The sequence below is a fragment of the Dipodomys ordii genome, unplaced genomic scaffold, assembly GCF_000151885.1.
Source record: "Dipodomys ordii isolate 6190 unplaced genomic scaffold, Dord_2.0 Scaffold60, whole genome shotgun sequence".
Lineage (NCBI taxonomy): Eukaryota > Metazoa > Chordata > Mammalia > Rodentia > Heteromyidae > Dipodomys > Dipodomys ordii.
This window is the reverse complement of record NW_012267276.1, coordinates 8829799-8850583: the sequence shown is the minus strand read 5'-3', so window position 1 is coordinate 8850583 and position 20785 is coordinate 8829799. Positions and strand designations below refer to the sequence as shown.

At 35.9% G+C, this 20785-nt stretch overlaps 1 protein-coding gene across 2 annotated transcripts in view; it reads left to right on the top strand.

The window, feature by feature from the left end:
* Positions 1-2759: 2759 nt before the first annotated feature.
* The window catches only part of Adad1 (adenosine deaminase domain containing 1 (testis-specific)), a 29894-nt gene continuing 11868 nt past the window's right edge, over positions 2760-20785 (top strand). The window contains exons 1-8 of one of the 2 annotated variants that reach the window (XM_013022135.1): positions 2760-2932; positions 3792-3980; positions 6670-6837; positions 8804-8872; positions 12567-12692; positions 16251-16374; positions 18930-19067; positions 20112-20341. In XM_013022135.1, the coding sequence (XP_012877589.1) occupies positions 2761-2932; positions 3792-3980; positions 6670-6837; positions 8804-8872; positions 12567-12692; positions 16251-16374; positions 18930-19067; positions 20112-20341 (1216 nt within the window). In that variant the 5' untranslated portion in view covers position 2760. Of the gene's footprint in view, positions 2933-3791; positions 3981-6669; positions 6838-8803; positions 8873-12566; positions 12693-16250; positions 16375-18896; positions 19068-20111; positions 20342-20785 lie in introns of both variants that reach the window. The other variant, XM_013022134.1, reaches the window with a different exon arrangement.

The window sequence follows — 20785 nt, the reverse complement described above, 5'->3', positions numbered from 1 at the left end:
AATGACACCACAGACCAAATGGATTTAACATCTTCAGAGCATACTCCCTTATATTCTATCAGATTATACTGGAACTAAACTAGAACTCAACAAAAGTGAACCTACAGAAAGGATTGCAACACATGGATATTGAACAAACAAATGGTTGAATGACAACGAGTTGTTAAAGAAATAAAGAGGGTAAATAAATTACTGGAATCTAATAAAAATGAAGATACAGTCTACCAGAACCTTTGGGAGACAGAAAAGGGAAGTGCTAAAAGGAAAACATAAAGCTATGAATGCCTATAAAAACAAAAACAGAGATCTCTCAAATAAAAACTTAGTGTACTTCCAGTTCCTGGGGAGGAGGGTAATAAAGAACAAGTCAAACTCAAAATTAACAGATAGAAAGAAATAAAAGGGCAGAATGAATGAAGCAAATGGTTGATTCTTTGAAAAGATAAATATAATTTATAAATCTACCTAAGAAGGAAAAAGAGCCAAATTAATAAAATTAAAGACAAAAATGAGAGTATAAAAAATGACCAATGAAATTCAAAGGGTCATGAGAAAATACTTTAAAACTCAACATTCAAATAAACTAGAAAATCTAGCAGAAATGTTTAAAATTCCATAAACAGTTAACTAACATTGAAGGAGGATAAAAACCCCGGACCAAATCTGCTGAATTCTATCATACCTTTAACAAAGAACACCAATATTACTCAATTTTTTTGTATGACACAGAAATGGAAGGAATACTTCCAAACTCATTGTACGAAGTATTTCACTCATCCTAAAAGAAAACATGGGGGGTGGGGGAAGAGAAATATAAACAAGCTTTGTTAAAAAAAAAAAGCACCAATGTATGATTTATAAATAAAATTCAGGTAAGCTGAACTAACAACGTATGGAAAAAGACTTACTATAGGGAAGGAAGTTGGGAGAGGAAAAAGTGGGACAAAATGAGGGAGGGGTAACACTGTTTAGAAAGGAATGTGCTCATTACCTGACTTAGGTAAGTGTAAACCCTCTGTACATCACCTTTACAATACAATTTAAATTTTTTTAAAAAAAGACTACAAGTTGGTTTCATTTTGAGGATACAAGGATGGTTCAACATACATAAATAAATGTAATGCAGTACATAAACAGAATCACAGACAAAAATCATATGATCATATGATTTTTATCTTATCACGATAAAAGAACTGTAGAATCTAGGACTTACCTCAATATAATAATGATTATCCTAAGGAATCTACAGATTCAATGCAACACCCATCACAATACTAATGAAATATAATAGTCCATCTAAAAATCTCATTTGGAATTATAGAAGACACTGAATATCAAAAGGAACCAAACAAAATGAACAACACTTGAGATATTACAATAATGAACTTCCAATTATACTACAGAGACGTAGTAACAAAAACAGCACAGGGAACAAACCCACAGTAGGAGAGAAAGTCCTTTTAGTAGTTAGTAGAAGATAAGGGTCTCAAGGACTTCCCTGCCTAGGCTGGCTTCAAACTGTGAGCCTCAAATCTCAGCCTCCTGAGTAGCTAGCATTATAGGCATGAGCCCAGAAAGTGGTGATTGTTTACCCCTGCACTCAGAAAGACTTCTGTGAAGGCCAAATCTACTTCATGGAGAAGCCTTTCCATTAAAGTCCCCCGAAGCCAGGTGCTGGTGGCTTTTATCCCTAATCACCCAATAGCTAGAAGTGGAGGCCTAGCTCAAGTGAAGCGCACCAGCCTTGAGTGAAAAGGCACAGGGGCAGCACCCAGGTCTCAGGGACATGGCTCCTGGAGGGCCGCCCGCACCCGGATGGGGACGCCCTTGGTAGAGACAACAGATATATAGGTAACCATCCCTGAGTTCGGTGAGTACCGCTGGAGGCACGAGGCGGAAGGTGAGGAGGACAAACAGAGTGACTTACAAGACTTTGACAGAAGGGAAAGTGGCGGTATGCCAGTTCAGAGTGGTCAGAGAAAGGCGTCGACATCTCTCGAGGACGACAAGGAAACACGTTGGCTTCACAGCCTCACCAGGCCTAAGATACAGGGCGTGGGGTAGAAAGAAGCGACGTAAGTGCGGAGGGGGGGGGAAGGATGTGACAGGCGCATGCGCGGTAGGAAACCGTTGGTGATTGGCCGAGGCCGGCCCACGCGGTCACGTACTGGGCGGGTCCCGCAGGCCCACGTCGTTGTCAAAGCGGCTTTCGAAAGACGCGATTGGTGCTGCCGCGCGGCATGCTGGGCGCCCAGCAGCCTGAGGTGAGAGGTTGACGCCTGGAGGAGGAAGCCATGGCGGCGGCAGGCGGCAGCCGGCGAGCTCCCACCCCAGGCCTGCGGCTCGGCCTCCCTTTGACCACCCACTTGTCGGCAGTGGTGTCCAGTCGAGAGGACGAGGAGGAGCACAACCTCGGGGGTGAGTTGCGGCTAAAGGCCGGGGGGGGGGGGCGGAGGCGGGGGTGTGGGAGCAGCGGGGACGGACGTGGCTGTGGCGTTTTCTCGAATCTTCTGGACTTTGCTTCCACGCCTGAGAGGATGAAGAGGCTTCTGCCCTCCTCCCCAGCTTTGTGTTACATTCGACGGCAGGGATTTAGGATGGACCGTCTCAGTGGGTTAGGATAACAACAAACAAAGAGGGGCCTGCTCACATTGGCGTGAATGTGCGGACAGTAAGCGTGTCGGGGTCCCCCCACCCACTTTTCATCTAGTTTTTTGTTTCCGTTTCCTGCCGACTTGAACGTGATTTGTAGATGATAAAATGTCTGGCGACAGTGACTGGTTTCAGAGTTCCAGGGTCCCTAGCTTTGCTCAGATGCTGAAAAAGAATTTACCAGTTCAACCACCAGCCCAGATGGCCACACCGCCCGCGGGATTTCCCTCAGAAAGTGGCAGCCTGTCAAGCATGGCGTCTAAGGTTACACAAGTGACGGGTACGACTTCTTTTTCCTTTGAAGTGCCTCCATTTCCTTTTAAGAATCCTCTGAAAGTTCTCCCCATTCATTAGAGAGAAAAAGATGGATCTTTACTTCATTGTGACCTCTGCTCCCACCTAAAGCTGGCCGTCTGTCTCCCAGATTTATGTAGGAAACCTGTGAAGTTTTTCTTTCCCCGCTCCTTTGATGCTCATGTCACAATTTTAAATTGTCACACCCTCCACTGTGAAATGTGGCTTTGCCTTTTGTGAGATTGAGGTTGCAGGGGAAAGGAGGGGACTTAGAGGCTGATTTGGATTCTACATATTATTTAAGCATTAGAAAGTAAGGACAAATATATACTTTGAGAAAATTTGAGTGAATTGGAATGAAAATAATTATATGAGAAGGGTCGGCATATAAAACAGTATAAAACAGTGGTTTTTGAAAGAAGGAACTGAGATATGGGTCTAACAGATCTAGATTTAGCTCTCTCCATTTTAGGCCTTAGTGACATCATTTGTTAAAAAAAAAAGGGCACACCTTTGATGACCTTGACATTGCTAAGATTCCATGCTTCTTGGATACCATTTAGGATACCATAGTAATATCACTTCTTTGTAAAATTAGTATTCCAAAGGATACAATGAAATATCAGATTGTGTATGTCACATGTTCTAGAATTATTTAGTAGAAACATGCCAAATAATATAATAAGGTAACATAGTGCACTTGTCACATGGTACCAGAGTTGTTTAGTAGAAACAAAAATCTAATGAAAAAATGTATCACTAAGCATATCTTTGATTTTTAAAGAGGATTTAGTGTTTTAGCTCATTTTTTTAACTTAATTGACCAATGTGAACATTTGTTTTAGGCAATTTTCCAGAGCCATTGCTTTCCAAAGGTCTTTCATCTGTTTCAAATCCTGTCCTTCCTCCAAAAAAAATACCTAAAGAATTTATAGTGAAATACAAACGTGGAGAGATAAATCCTGTGTCAGCCTTGCACCAGTTTGCCCAAATGCAGCGAGTTCAGCTTGACCTTAAGGAAACTGTAACCACAGGCAAGTCTTAAGTTGTTTTGGTCATGTCGATATGGGAAAACATTTTTCCATTACAAATGGAACATTTGGTAGTACACGTGCTCACTGCATTCAGTATTAATGCTAAAAATAACTATTGTACACTTTGACAGATATATATATAAGAAACCTTGTAGTTTTTGCTTTAGCATAAAATATAAAATATACATAACTCAAATATACAAAAATAGTTATAATTTTTGTGTGTGTGACTAAATGAACTTAAGTCAGACACAAGGATTATTTTGTAGTGTATATACTTCTTTGCAATAAAAATGCTTTCCTTGTCAGGTGTAAGTAGCTCATACCTGTGATCCTAGCTACTCAGTAAGCTGAGATCTGAGGATCGTGTTTTGAGGCCAGCCCAGGCAGAAAAGTAACACTCTTACCTGTAGTAAACTATTCAAAAAGCTGGAAGTGGTGCTGTAGCACAATGGTAGAACATTAACCTTAAGCAAAAAGATGCTCAGGAACAGCACCCAGGCCTTGAGTTTAAGCCCCAGGACTGTCAAAAAAATGTATATTCCTGGTAATGGTAGATATTTGTATTAATGAAATTGATTCTATGAAAAGGAAAAAACTGTGGCCAGATTTAGCCACTGAAACTCAAACATTTTATTGGTAAACAGCATTTACTTTATGTGCGGACTATTTGTTATTCATTAAACCCCCTACCTGAAAAATCTCCTATCATGTAGTTACTTTCCTAAAACACACAAAGGTAAATTAGGTTTTTAAATTTTCATGTTACTAGACATTATGAATCTCAAATCTGATATCTTTGTGAAAGAATTTAAAGTTATTGAAATTTTAGTGAAGATTGTCACAATGATGTAAAATTTTAATCTATTATTTTGAATAAATTACTAGTAAATTTAATGTGACAAAAATTTTTAAATGTAGAAAGTATTACAAAAATGCATTTTTGTAATGGCAACAATGGCTTAATCTCTATTTGAGTCAATAGTTTTCTTGCATTATATTCAGATCACCATTGAAAAATATAGGTTCTTAGTCACAGAAAGGAGGAGGGAGGGAGGGAGAAAGGGAAAAATGACGGAAAAAAATCTTAACTGTCTGAAGAAAACTACTCAAAAACATGATCCCATTCATTGTTAATGGTGTTCATTCTATATTCAAAGTATTGTTTATTATTGAGAGCAGTGTGTTGTCAGTATTTTAGAAAAATACTACCTGTGATTTAGAACCATATTAATTTGGGTTATAAGCAGAATGAAGCTCAAAGCTCAGCTCAACAGAACAATTACTAACTTATGTGTAGTATTCCATGCATGAGAATCATGTGGGCTACTTGTTAAGTATACTAATTATTCTCTGGATCAATAAATTTGTATTGGAACACAGGTGATTATAAAGGAAGGAATTGGGGAAACTGAGGTATGAGATCATGGAAGGATGCTGTCAGGAATTCCTGGTAATTGGTATAACGTGATTGTTAATCTGAGGAACTAAAATAATGGGGCTTAATTGCAGAAATGTTGAAACTAACCATCCATAACCAAACAATATAGAGATTAGGCTCCTAATTGCAGCAAGTAAAGCTTGAAAAAATCTGTGACCGATGAATTTAGGAGATGATTTCATTTTTCATCTGATAAATAAGAAGTAACTGTGTAAAAGCAAATCTGGGCATTTTGGACCAAACATTCTTTTTAATTCTTTAGGATCTACTTTTCTATTTCAGTTTTTCTTGTGGGCTTTCTTGTACAACTGAGCTGTAGTAGATTAAGTTGCTTACCTTGGTGCTGTTTATGTTCTGTAGCTGATAAAAGTATTATGACAATCAAAAGACACAAGATGTTCCACTTGTAGTGGGATTCTCTTACTTGGCTTTCTTGCTCCATAGCTAGTTCACTTGAGACATGCCTTCAGCCCAACATTTTTGCTGGTTACATGGAGGCAGAGGCTTAAAGACTTTTTGCCCTGGTCTGGCCTGGAACTTTGATCTAATAGGTCTCAGCCTCCAGAGTAGCTAGAATTACAGCTATAGCACTCTGTTGTAATGAAGTTTTTAAAGAGGAAAAGGGTGTTCCAAGAAATCTACATTTTACTCTGATTGTTTAATAGATATTTGGTGCTATTGGTAAACATAACTTCCCCGTGTATGACCTGTTTATTGAAGTTGGTTCTTTATGCTCAGAACTAGTTCAAGGGCTCATCTGGCTATAGTTTTAATCCTTATTAGCCCTACAAAAAGACTGATATTTTAGTTTTTTCTTATAATTATACTTTTATTTGAAAGACGCTATCCAAAATAGCTTCTTTTTAGTTGGGATTTTAGACTAAATAGTTTTCCAGGATTTTTATACTGAATTGTTTCCCCAGATGCAGAAATGTTTTTTAGCAATATACTTTGTGGCTTACACCTGAAATACTAGCTACTCAGGGTGCTGAGAACTCAGGAAGGGCAATTTAGAACAAACCTGGCCATCAGAGTCTGTGAGACTCTCATCTCCAGTTAACTACCAAAAAAACTGAAGTAAAGCTGTGACTTAAATGGTAGAATAGCACTAATCTTGAGCAAAAGAGCTCAGGGACAGCACCCAGGCCTTGAGTTCAATCCCCAGGATAGGCACCAAAAATTTTTCAAAATAATATATACACACCCAGAGTGAATTATTGTAGCAGTCATTGTAAGTTCTTTTTCAAGGTAATGTTATGGGACCGTATTTTGCTTTTTGTGCTGTGGTGGATGGTATTCAATACAAGACTGGACTGGGACAAAATAAGAAGGAGTCGAGATCCAATGCAGCAAAATTAGCTCTTGATGAGCTTCTACAATTGGATGAACCTGAACCACGAGTTATAGAATCATCAGGTAAATTGTTCTTGATTATAAAGTATCTGAAAAAATGGTCATCTTCCAGAAGGAATGATAAATTTATGTTAATCAAGTTAATTAGCAGCTACAAAATAAGTTACAGAATTTGAATAAATACCTTTTAGGCATACTTAATACTAGTTAAAATGCCAGTACATATTTCAGCACCAAAAGATACAATCATACTGCTACACTGACTGCCTATTTTATTAATGGGCCCAGGTACTGAAAAGTGGTTTTTTTTCCTGTCATTTATTGGATTCATATTGTGCATGTAACATTGTACATATAATACTAGAATTTAATGTTATGTTGGTGCAGTTTATCCGAGCCGAGTTTAGTAAATAGTAGTTGCTTGAGAAAATGGTCAAAAAGAGATTGAATAGTAAATAGATTAAGGATAAAATCTTAATTAGTTTGCTGATAGTAACGTTGGTCAACCTTGGAAGACATTTTTTTGCCCTTTAGACCTCTTTCATTTGCAAGGTCACAACAGTACTAGTAATTACATTCTATGGTTTTCATTAGGTTTATAAGTAAATGAATGAGCAATGTTAAGACTTATATGCAACCGAATGAGTATTAAATGTCAATTAATTTGAAGATTATGTTAACATGTTTTTGCCACTACGCATGTTAGATTACATTTTGGTTTGCCCTTAAATGAGATAATTAAAAAGAAAAATGTATACATTTGATGTTACATGGTAACAATAAACTTACTATTTTTAAGATGACATTCCTATGAATTTTTGGCTTTTTTAGGCTAGTAGCTGCTTTCTATTTCTTAATATTTAAGGTCTGTGGATTTTTGACTAAGTTGAATTCTACTTAAAGCAATTTAGAATTCTGGTTTGTTTTTTGTTTTTGTTTTTTTTTTAGGTCCAGTTGTGGGGCCTGAACTCTGGGCCTGGGCGCTGTCCCTCAGCTCTTCAGCTCAAGGCTAGCGCTCTACCAACTTTGAGCCATAGCGCCACTTCCGGCTTTTTTCTTTTTGCTTATGTGGTGCTGAGGAATCGAACCCAGGGCCTCATGCATGCAAGGCAAGCGCTCTACCACTGAGCCACCTTCCCAGCCCTCTGTTAAATTTTGATATATATGCAGTCTTATTTTTTCAATGTGTCATATTTTGATAAGTACTTGGAGTATTTTCTTGATTTTTATAATTCTTGTTCACTATATTTCTGATTTATTAATATGCTTAGTCCATATATAATGATTTAAGTGTTAACACCAGGAATATATTTTTCCTTACAATAGGTTGATTCATTTTCTCCACTTTGCTTAACTGCAGAGTGCATTGGTATATACCTTTTTAACTAAAAAATAACATGTTAATATAAAATTACTTTTATCCTATTGTATCCATGTCTATGTATGTATTTTCTATCTTTATTTTTAATACTTGATAGTGTTACTTCTAGCTACTTTTTGTGTATATTCTATTTTTATTTTCAAAAATAATTTTCTATTAGGTGTAGGATTAGATTGCATTTTTGACATAAAGAATATTTTAATTAAAAGTTTGTATTAGAATCATATAATGTATGTCAGATTACATGACTACTTTTCTTAATTTTTTTGTCATACAGGGATTTTCTTTTAGTTTTCTCTTCAACATATTTAGAAGGTAATGATTGTAACTATAAAAAGTTAACTTTCTAATTTGAAGTCAATTTTGACAATTTGGAGTCCAGGCATTAACATCTAATAATGTACCTATCTTTACCAGCTTTTAGATTTTTCTCATTCTGTGTTCCACATTGTATTATACTGAAATTCAGAAATTTGCATAATTAATAACAAAAATAGCAATGAGTTTATCAAAACTGAGCTGATGACCCAGCAATAACAGATACATTAAAAAAATCGCTTTGGATTACTATTATTACACAATAATAAAGTACCATCTGTTTGGAACATGGAAGTTTCATGTTTGTTATGTTTTTGTCTTATTTATTAGGTCCTCCTCCTATCCCTGCAGAACCTGTTGTTGCGCCTGAACCAGCATATGTTTCAAAAGTACATTATGGTAGGAAAATTCTTTGTGTTTTTTATAGATTATTTCAACTAAAATTATAATTAAATAGGTATATTTATGAAAATGCAAATGAATTTTTATTGAAATCTTTTGTACTTCTACAAAGAGAAAAATTCCATTCTATAGTTCTATAGAATTGAGAGAAGTAGGGAATAAGAAATGGAGAGCATGGGTTAAGGAGTTTTTTATCTTACAAGGAGGTAGTTTGTGAAGTTCATATAAATGCTATTTTGGGAATTCTTTGCTGTAGTGGTTTTATCATTAATGAAAACCAATGGTTTCATTACAGTGGCACACACCTGTTAACCCAGCACTGGGACGGCTGAGGCAGGAGGATTTCAGGTTCAAGATCAGCCTGGGATACATAGAGAAACCTTGTCTTAAAACAACAAAAGCAAATGCTTGATGGTCATCTGGCACTCAAACTTTGCATAATCTATTCACTTTCTTTTAATGGCAGTTATTAGTTGCTTAAACTCAAGAGACTACAGCTTTAAGTTACTAGTCGTGTGATGTATAGGCAGTTGCTTCAGTTCCCTTAATTTTACTTTGTAAAATTACCATCATGGTGATTACCCTGTAGACTTAATGTGAGGGTAAAATAATCCAAACATGTGAAATACTTGTACTCCCTTCCTGGCTCTCAGTAGCTTCTCACTAAATCATACTTGCATTGTTATATTGTAACACCTTATCACATGCAATATTGAATAATAGTTCCATTTTTTAGCTGATAGACTATTATTTCCTGAAAAACAGGGCATTTGTTTTTAATTTCTACATTGTGACATGTTAAAAACATGTCATATTTTGAACTTAAGCTTAGAGTCTTTGTAAAATGGAAAAGAGCTTCTTTCATTTTCCAGGCCTGGAATGTAGAATTTGGAAAGTTTGGGGGATGTTTATTCAAGCTTAGTCTTCTGGGTTTGTCTGAGACAAAGAAAATGTGTGCACATTTGTGTATTTGAATGGAATGAAAACACATTCAGAAGTCAAAATCCAATAGTCAGGTATCATCACTTGACAAAAGAATGGATGAACAAAAGAGCAATCAGGGATGACAGTAGTCATCTCTTATTATGGAGAGGCTCTTGTCTTTCCTTCAAGTTCTGTGGACATTTTTAATGACTAAAGGAGCAGAATCTCAAGAACTGATAAATAATATAGCTTGCTATTATCTTGGGAAAACAGGTTTTTGAGGAAGAGATAACGTGTACTTTAAAAAAATAAAAGTCAAGACCAGTTTGGAAGGTCTAGGTCAGGAATCAAGTGAAGAAAATATCAGATTTTATTGGTAAAACAAGAATTTGAATGTTACTCTTTTGAAGGAAAAACAGTTGAATACCTCATGTTGACCTAGTTATCAAGGTGATTGTTATTTAACAGCCTAACTACTTGACTGTGTATTTCCAGTTAGACAATATCTTCATTTAAAAATAGTGATATTAGCCAGGCACTGGTGGCTAATGCCTGTAAGCCTAGCTACACAGGAGGTTGTGATTGGAGGATTGTGGTCCAAAGCCAGCTCCCCTTGAACAAAAAAGCTCAAGGGCAGTGCGTAGGCTCCTGAGTTCAAGCTCGATGATTGGTACAAAAATAAAGTAACAGTGATAGGATTAAGTTGCTTATGAAACTGAATTCCACTTGAAATTTGTGGTCGAAGAAATGGAGTGAAATAATTTTGAATGTGACTTTTGTTTATCTTATCCTTTATTCATAATAATTTATGAAACCTTAATGTGCTCAACAACTAGTAGACATGTATAGAGGAAACATACTTGCTATGCATTTTCTCACTCAGATGTTGAGAGGAGATATATTTAGTGAACATTTTGTTTGATGTATCCTCAGTATTTATTGTTTGTTCTAAGATTAAGAGATTTGTTGGTACATTTGGAGGGTTTTGTTTTGTCTTTTGAGGATTAAACAAAAGGCCTTGCACATGCTGGGAAGTACTTCACCACCCAGCTGTGTCCCATCTACTATTGCCTTTGTTCTAGCTACATCTGCCTTTACTCTCTCTCACCAAGTAAATGCAAACAGTGGGCTTTAGCATGATATCAGATTTTATTTTTTTGTTGATGTATGTATATATTTATAGGTTATTATCAAAATACTTACATGAAACTAATCAATAGTGATGTTGTGTCTAAAGAGGAAAATTTGTGAGTGTATTTCAGTTTTTTTTTAAAGGAATATAGTTTATAAAATTGACTGGGGGCATGAGTCAAGTGCCTGCCTAGCAAGCGTGAGGTCTTGAATTCAAAACCTTTACTGAAGAAAAACTGAAAAAAAGGGAAGTTGATTTTCTGTACTATGAGTTTTTGTGATAAACAACCAATCAATTCATTCTACTTGTATCACGGCTTCACTTTGTGACTAATTTTGTGACTCTTTGTCAACTTTTTTTAATTTTCACTTTTTTACCACAGAGTGCTAATAGTAATAAAGAAAAATCCATGTTTAAACAAGACATGTAAAAGACTGTAATGTTTAGTTAACAGAATTTTGCTCAAGGCTGCTAATGTTGAACTTTCAGTATTTGTGTGCCTTTAGAGGGTAACAATTACTAAGCAAGTGAAAATTAAAATGAATAGGCATGGGATATGTGCTTGTAATCCCAGCAATCAGAATGTACATTCAGGAGTTGAAAGAAACCTTAGGTACAGAACAAGTTTCAGCCAGTCTGGGCTACATAGAAAGACCCTGTCTCCAAACAACAAAAACAAAATGTGTAATTGAAATTACACAGCAAACACTGTTGCTTTTTATCTTAGAAAATTATCTCTTGAACTGTGAACCAAATTAATAGACTACTAGTATCTGCTGTGAAATGTCAACGATCATCCACTGATGTATAGCCACACTTTGAGATACACTATATGATTCTGTGTCTTCTTGTTCTCTTGAGCAGTAACCTTTCACTACAAACAAACCATTATATATATACTCCACAGCCCTATCCTAAAATCTCAAGCTCTGTCATATTTCAAGTCAAAATAACACTACAACTTGGGTGGCTTGTTGTGTATTCTTCCTTACAAACTATTGCATAGTAATCCTAGTTGCTTAGAATTACTTTTAACCATCAAGGTTAAGGAGCTTTTTAATTGAAATATGGAACTATACTGAATTTAAATGCCTAATTTTTGCATTGGTTCTGTTTGGAGTAGATGCTAGCGTATTTCGGTTTTCATAATTATTGAGGAGCACAACTGTTCCTACATCAGTGAGATATAGGTCAATTTTGCAATGTGTGGGACAGTTCTAGTAATAAAGAATTACTGGCTGGGCACTGGTGGCTCGTGCCTGTGTCCTAGCTACTTAGGAGGCTGAGATCTGAGGATCACAGTTTAAAACCAGCCTGGCATCCATGAGATTCTTATCTCCAATAAACCACCAGAAAACCGGAAGTGATACTGTGGCTCAAGTGATAGGGTACTAGCCTTGAGCTGAAGAGCTGAGAGACAGTGCCCAGGCCCAAAGTTCAAGCCCTGTGACGTACAAAAAAAATTACCTTGTCTCATGAGATTTGAATATCTTTTTAAGTTAAACTCTATAAAATATAAATCATTATCCCTCTAGTGAGCATGCAATACTGACCTAGCTTTTTATAAATCTAAGAAATCTTAAGAAAAAGCACAATGTTCTTCAATTTCATACTGCTTTTGATTCTCTTTTCTAGAAGGGAGGCATGTCCAGTATGCAAAGATTTCACATATTGTTAAAGAAACATTTAATCAGTTAATTTCTAGCCAGTCACAGTATCTGAAATGTTGCAGTTCATTGGCTGCTTTTGTAATTGAAAGAGGTAAGTCCAGATATTTGGGATATGTTTGTAAAAATGATCTTAATGGTATGATTAATATTTAATTTTGTCTTTTCTTCTATAGTCAGTAATGTTGATTCTAAGTAATCTTTTCATGTAGACATGACATTAGACACTAAAGAATGCTGACCAGAAACTAGCAAACAATTGCAGAATTAACACTGTAATATTTTAAACTGTGTGGGATCTATTACTGTCCCCAAAGCTAATCCTTATAACACTGACAAGATAGCTATAAAAATCACCCTTTTTTGCATTTTCAAAGAAACAATCAAAATGTTCAAGTAAATGTTCTTCTGTACATTATTTTTTTGTGATTCTGTTTTAATCTCTTTTCATCCTTTATGTTCTGGGTTGATAACTGTACTTCATATTAATCTCTTAATTACAAGTTACAAATTATACTAAAATAATTTTATATTTGATTCCTCTTGCTTTTTTTCATGTAGGTGGGAAGAGAAAGTCTTAAGTTGATAAGTTGATGTGTTTAAGCAGTAATTGATACCCAACAATTTTAGAAAAGATTATAGAAATTAACTGTTCTGGGGAATCATAATTTTAGTGGCTGTGATGGAGTTATCTGTGTTAGAGTTTAGATGTACATGAGCTGAAAGGAGAAAATATTTTTACAAATTTGTGTGATATGCTGGATGTGATAGCTTGTTTGTAATTCCAGCTCCTTGAAAAGTGCAGAGATTTGGAGAGTGTGCAGGCCACAGCCAGCCCATGCAAAATATTAGTAAATATTTTTCTCAACCAATAAGCTGGATGTAGTGGTTTGCCCTATTGTAGGATATGTAAATAGGAGGAATGTGGTCTAGAACAGTTGGGGGAAAAATACTTGAGCCTTTATTAAAAAACTAAAACAAGGGATGGGGGTATAGCCCAATGGGTAGAGTGCCTGCTTAACAAGCATGAAGAGCCTATGTTCAAACTTAAGTACAAAAAATAATAAGTACAATAACATAAAGGTAACAATGGAAGATAAAGTGAGATGAATAAAAATAGCATTATTTCAAGTTTAGGAGAAGAGAGGTTCTGTATTAACAGCGATTTTGAAAGCTGTGTGGAAAACATAATGAGAATAATCTTTTAAAAGCATGATCAAATTTGTAATATGGATTGGAAAACCTGAGTGAAATCAAATGAACATTCCAAGAGCAGCTCACACAATCTACATATTTTAAATGTATTCTAAAATTTTAATTGTATCCATAAGAACCTTTCAAACTTGAATGTTCTTTTCTGCCATGCCACTAACTCTGTGTATTTCCCACATTGTATCCCTCATCTTTGCTGTGATAATGAAAGATTATCTTCCTACGGGCTGATGCCCCCATTTAAGCTGAATTTTATTCTCACATCTTGAAGAGTTCAATTTTTTATTATTCTACCCCACACACTTTTCCCTTCATTATTAAACAATAGTTTCTTCTTGGAGCATTACAGATCAAATTAGTTGAGTTCCTGGCTACACTGTTTCTCTTAAAGCTTACATCACTTTTATTCCAGAACTTCCATTGTCAGTATATATGATTCAATTTAAGGAAAGGCTAATAGGCTATATTACTGATGCATATGCAGTATTCTAGTCTCAGGGTCATATCTGATCAGAAATGAAAGAAGAATTTGTGATTAGGTATTCCAAATAATATATATTTGCTTTTATCTTTTCAGTAGCCCAGGAAACCTACCTGCCCAAACTACTGCCCTAATAATTAAGCTCTCCTTTAAACTTTGCACCTTTCTACTTCATTCAATCCTAGTCATTGTTTCCTTAATTTTAGAACCAAACTTAATCAGGAAGTTAAGGCCATTACGTTTATTCCTAACTCCAATTTAGTTTTTTTTCCTCTGCTTTTTTGGAGATTGCTTTTGTCAAACTGCCTGTTGCTAAAATGTGAAATTCAGTTTGGCATCTAGTCACTCAGCTTTCCAGAAACATTAACTGCAATTGTACTTTACCTTTCCTTTTCTAGCATAGTCCTCTTCCCATTGATCTATGATCTTCCTATTTCTCTACTCAACATTAGGCTGGAGTTTAACAAATACAGTATATTATTAAATACACTTAGTAATCAATGCTGTATATCAGGTCTTCAAACCATACTCATTTTATAATTGTAAATGTGAACCCTTTTACCACTATATCCCTATTTCACCCACTTGTGGCCACTTCTACCTGTCTTCTATTCTTAATCTTTCTAGATTGCATACAGAAGCAAGATGATTTATTTCTGGGTTCATCCATGTTCTTGCAAATGGAGGATTTCTTTATTGTTGACTGTTTAGGTACCTTGGCTATTGTGAATAATGTAGCAATGAGCATGGGAGTTTAGGTAATTCTTCAGGATCTTTTCATGTCTTTTATGTACCCAGAGTGGAATTACTAGATCATGTAGTGGTTCTGTTTTTACTTTTTGAGCATTCTCCACAGTTTTCTATAATGACACCAATATAATATATATTTTCCTCAGTACTATCTAATACTTCCCTTTATCCACATCCTTGGTAAAATGTGTTTTGATTTTTTTTTGTCTTTTATGGGGCTTGAACTCTGGGCCTGGGGGCTGTCCCTGCCCTCTTCAGCTAAAGGTGAGCACTCTACCACTTGACCAAGCGTGCCACTTACGGTTTTCTGGTGGGAAATTGGAGATAAGAGTCTCAGGAATTTTCCCGCCTGGGCTGGCTTGTTCAAAGCCAGATCTCAGCCGCCTTAGTAGCTAGGATTACAGGTGTGAGCCATCAGTGCCCAGCAAAATGTTTTTGACAATTAGCATCCTAATCATAGATTTGGAGGACATCTCATAGAGGTTGTGTTTCTGCGTCTGATTTGGACAGTGTCTCTTCAAGTCCATTGCCCATATTTCAATTTTTTTACTATTGCATTATTGGATATTGAACATATTGGCAATATTGAGGATATTTTTCATTTATATGATTGTGTACTTTGAGGAAAGGAATGAGATATTGAAATATAACCTCAAGTGGGTTTTAACTTCATTATCTTCCATAGCTTCCTCGTAGCTCTTGATTAAAATCAACAAAGTCTTCATAGCATGATATCACACACACACACACACACACACACACGCACACACACACACACACACACGCGCGCACACACACACACACACACACACACCCTTTCTTTAGCCTCATCTAAACCACTCCCTGCATCCTACTGATGGGAGCAGCTATATTAGTCTTTGTTCTGCATGGTAATATTGTGCTCTTTCTTTTGACTGGAACTCTTTTTGTCTCATCTTCAAATTTTAGCTATTTGGAAAAGGATTCAGCACTTGTTTTGGCATGAAGCAATCTTTTCCCTTAGTAGTTCCATTTGTGTTTCTTTCAATGCAGTTACTGCAACTTGAGTTTTGCGTAGTCTTTTTCTTTTCTGTGTCTCTGCAGAAACTGGAATTTTATTTCCATTTTTGTGCCAATAAATTATACCCAACTGGAAATGAAGACTTAGAGGTGGAGATGGAACATAGGATTTTAGAATAACTTGTTATTGTTTACCTTTTTCTTTCACAGCTGGACATCATGAGGTTGTAGCTATTGGCACAGGTGAATACAATTATAGCCAGAGCATTAAGCCAAATGGAAGAGTGTTGCATGACACACATGCAATTGTTACAGCAAGAAGGTCTCTCCTTAGGTAAAGTGACAGATATATTTAATGCCTTTAACTCTTGATGCTTTTAGCTCATAGTTGTCATATGTAAAGGCCTTTAGTTAAAATGGTATATTCCTGACCAGTGAGCCAGGGAAATGAAAGAAAAAAATGGACTGTTTATATGTGGACTGTTGAACATAAGTAAAATGACATGCAAAAGTCTCTTAGAAGGGCATATGAGACATTATTTTCATATTACCTTTGGAGTCACTGTCATGGTAATTGTAATGTCCAGTGTATGGATTTTAATGGCTTCCATTAAGTCTTATAAAGTAAAATGTAATAATACTCGTCTTTTAAAAAATAAAAATGCCATATTTTCTTACTGACTAAAGTTATTAAAATGAAGTTTTAGATTTGTCCCAAGTAAGCTTGATCTCATTTGTATCTAAATTAGCCATGCTTCTCCAAAGAAAGCATTCATGAGATCCATGTATTGCTTTCATTTATGAGGTATGTGTATTGTTTACATAGAGGAAAACACGTAAGGCTGACAGTATGAAAGAGAAAGAGAAAAGGCCTGGACAGAGGCATGCCTATTTACTTGCAGACGTTTTACTCCACAGAAAAAAAAGAATAGTAGAGAGAGGGGCCAGGAATGTTATTCCTTAGAAGTTTCTTCATATAAAATATAAACATAAAAACAATGGGTCCCTTAAACCATAAAGCTTTCCTTTCATCCACCTTTTCCTTATGGAAGCTTTCAAATAAAAACGTGAAGAAGATAATAAATTCCATCATCTGCCTTGAACAGTTAACACCTTCTGTTTTCCCTTAACCTCTGCATCCTCATTTTGTTAATAGTGTTGTCATTACTGTAGGGTTTTTAAAACAGAGTTAAACATTTTAATGGAAAAATGTCAGAATGTTATCTCTATATAGGAAATAAACCTTATAATCTTAAAAGTTATTGAAGAAATTCATAGTTTTCAGATCTCTCTGATCGTTTTTTTGTTTTGGGGCCAGTCCTAATGCTTGAACTCAGTGCCTAGACACTGCCCTTGAGCTCTTTTGCTCAAAGCTAAAGCTCTACCACTTGATCCATAGCTCTACTTTTGGCCTTTTGGTGGTTTATTGGAGATAAGGATCTTATGGACTTTCCTGCTGAGGCTGGCTTTGATCCTTGGATCTCAGCCTCCTGAGAAACTAGGATTACAGGCGTGAGCTCCTGGAACCCAGCACCTGACCTCTGTATCATTACCTGTTTTATTTTTATTTTTACTATATTTGGTATTATTAAATACTGGCATTTATTTTTTATTAGATATTTTTAAAGAGAGAAAGTGGAATAATCTTAGTAATCATGTTCTTTGTTTAGAATAAAGTAATATTTACCATTCATTTGTTTAGTTGCAGTCTTCTAACAGATTGTCTTCCTATGTTAAAATGACTTGGAGTACTTACACTACTCTAAGCTCTGTATTTTTCTTTTTTTGTTTTCTATTTTCTTTCTTTCTTTGGATTTAGCATACATTTGCATGAGGGGGTTTTATTGTGATATTTCTTTTTTTTTTTTTTGGGTCCAGTCATGGGGCCTGAACTCTGGGCCTGGGCACTGTCCCTCAGCTCTTCAGCTCAAGGCTAGCGCTCTACCACTTGAACCACAGTGCCACTTCCGGCTTTTTTTTCTTTTTGCTTATGTGGTGCTGAGGAATCGAACCCAGGGCCTCGAGCATGCAAGGCAAGCGCTCTACCACTGAGCCACCATCCCAGCCCTTATTGTGATATTTCTATACATCATGCACACAGTGCACTTTGAACAACTTCATCCCTTCTGCCATATTTATATTCCCTCCTTCCCTCTTCCCATATATGATTTGATAGGTGCCATGTGCCATCTTCATACACACATATTTACATACAACCATTAACCAGGAACCACTGCTGCTTTCTGCTGGTTATAAAGTTACTGAAATAGTAGGAGTGATTTTGGGGGGGAAGGGAAATAGAAATAAGGCAAAAAAAAGTGATGGGTATTCACATGGAAATCTGGGAGAGGATTATCTTAGGAAGAATGGAGAATCAGTAGAGAAATGAATCTTCTGCAGAATGTGAAGGTAGTAGTAGTCAAGGAATGGTGTTTTAAAGGAGATTATATTGGGATTGGACTCTAGTTGAGATCTTCTTGGGAGAGTTAGGTTTTCCTTAGATACACAGGAGCATTGCCCATGACATATTGATATGATATTTAGTAAAATACACCTTTAATAAATATTAACAAAATTGCCGGGCGCTGGTGGCTCACGCCTGTAATCCTAGCTACTCAGGAGGCTGAGATCTGAGGATCGCAGTTCAAAGCCAGCCCGGGCAGGAAAGACTGTGAGACTCCTGTCTCCAGTAAACCACCAGAAAACCGGAAAGTGGCGCTGTAGCTCAAATGGTAGAGCGCTCACCTTGAGCTGAAGAGCTGAGGGACAGCACCCAGGCCTGGAGTTCAAGCCCCACGACCGACAAAAAAAATAAAATAAAAATAAATATTAACAAAATTATGATATTTCTTTTAGGTACTTTTATAGACAGCTTCTACTCTTCTATAGCAAAAATCCTGCTATGATGGAAAAGTCAATATTTTGTACAGAACCAGCTTCTAGTCTACTTACTTTGAAACAGAACATCAACATTTATCTCTATATGAACCAGTTGCCTAAAGGATCAGCCCAGATTAAGTCTCAATTGTAAGCATGATAGAAGTTGTTTTTGAAAAACCAGAGGTTGGCTATTATGTATGTTCTGAATCCCTGTAGCAAATAGAAAAACTAAATTTGTCTATATTTACATTCTTAAGTCTTACTCTATGATAGATACCTAAAATTTTCATATAATTTGCTACTTTGTTTTATATAATGCTGATTTTTCTATTTTTTAACATATCATTAGAGTATGGTTTTCTGCAATATTCATATACAATTCAGGAGTTTAGAAAAGTGTAGCTGATGATAAGTAGTGTCAAATACTGTAAAATGTAAACAGTGGAGCTGGATGTTGGTAGTTCATGCCTGTAATCCTGGCTACTCAGGTAACTAACATTGAAAAGACAACAAAAACTCTTACTTCAAAAGTGACAATAAAAAAGCCAGTATGGAGATACGGTTTAAAGTACAAGAACCACCAGCTTAGCAAGTAAAGCTAAATAAGGGTAAGGCTATGAGTTGAAACCCCCATATTGCCAGTTATTTTTTTAAGTACAAACACAAAGAAGAAAGTGAAATTGATTTAAAGATGGACCATCTAGAGATAACCTTACGATGATATTCTGATTTAAAAAAATACACTAGCAGCTTTGAAAATAAAGGCAGTGTTCACTAGGGTGTGTAACTGCAACCCCCTCTGTATATCTCCTTGACAATAAAATCAAAATTTTAAAAAAGAAAAAAATAATTTTACACTTTATTGAAACATTTTACTTTAGCTTTGTTAGTCTTTATTAAAAAGATTTTCTTTTTGTTGTTGTTTGGTCATCTTGTAGTCTAATTTTTTTCATTAGTGAGGCAAGAATAGCTAACAGATTATAGGGATTTTTTCATTTGATTGTAAGGGGCATAAAAATCATAACAAAAAAATTAACCATGCTGAAGCTCCAATAGTCTTTGGAATGGTCAGTCCTACTTTTTGTTAGCATTTGTTTGTGTTACCTGAATTAAATGTATGCTGGCATATTGGTACATGCATGCTTACCTTGAAACTCTGTTAAGCAAAGAATTTTTTTTCTTTCTCTCTAGACGTCTTAATCCACATTCTGTTTCTGCATTTGAAGCCAATGAAGAATTGAGTCTCCATGTGGCTGTTGAAGGCAAAATTTTTTTGACTGTTTACTGTTCTGCAGATGTTGTTAATAGAGTAAACAGTATGTCCTCAAGTGACAAGTTGACAAGATGGGAAGTGCTTGGGGTACAGGGAGCATTGCTGAGCCATTTTATACAGCCAGTTTATATCAGCAGTATACTTGTTGGTGAGTGGGATGTCAATTTCTCCAGGCTTCTTTCACTAAATATATTCTCTCTCTCAACAGTATAAAATCAGCTTTTGCATCATGAAACTTTAAGGTTGAAACACATCGTTTTGCTGAGGTCTTTGCTTTATTGTAACTTGTCATTACAACTCATGTGATACAACATCATCTTACCCGAAACTCAAAAAGGCATTTACAATTATCTGGATAGAAAATTGATCCAGAATAATTTTTGAAAATTTGACTTTGCATGGATATTGAAAATTGCAGGATTTATGTTTGTTTTCAGGCATTCAAAGGGTAAATTTTACAAATCAGATTTAGACACTACTAAAATTAGTTCATAGTTTTAGAAGTAAAAGGACTACATCCAGAAGTCCTTTTCAAATATTGATTTTTTAGAATTATATTGATTCTTCCTACCAAAGAAATCTAAGACAAACA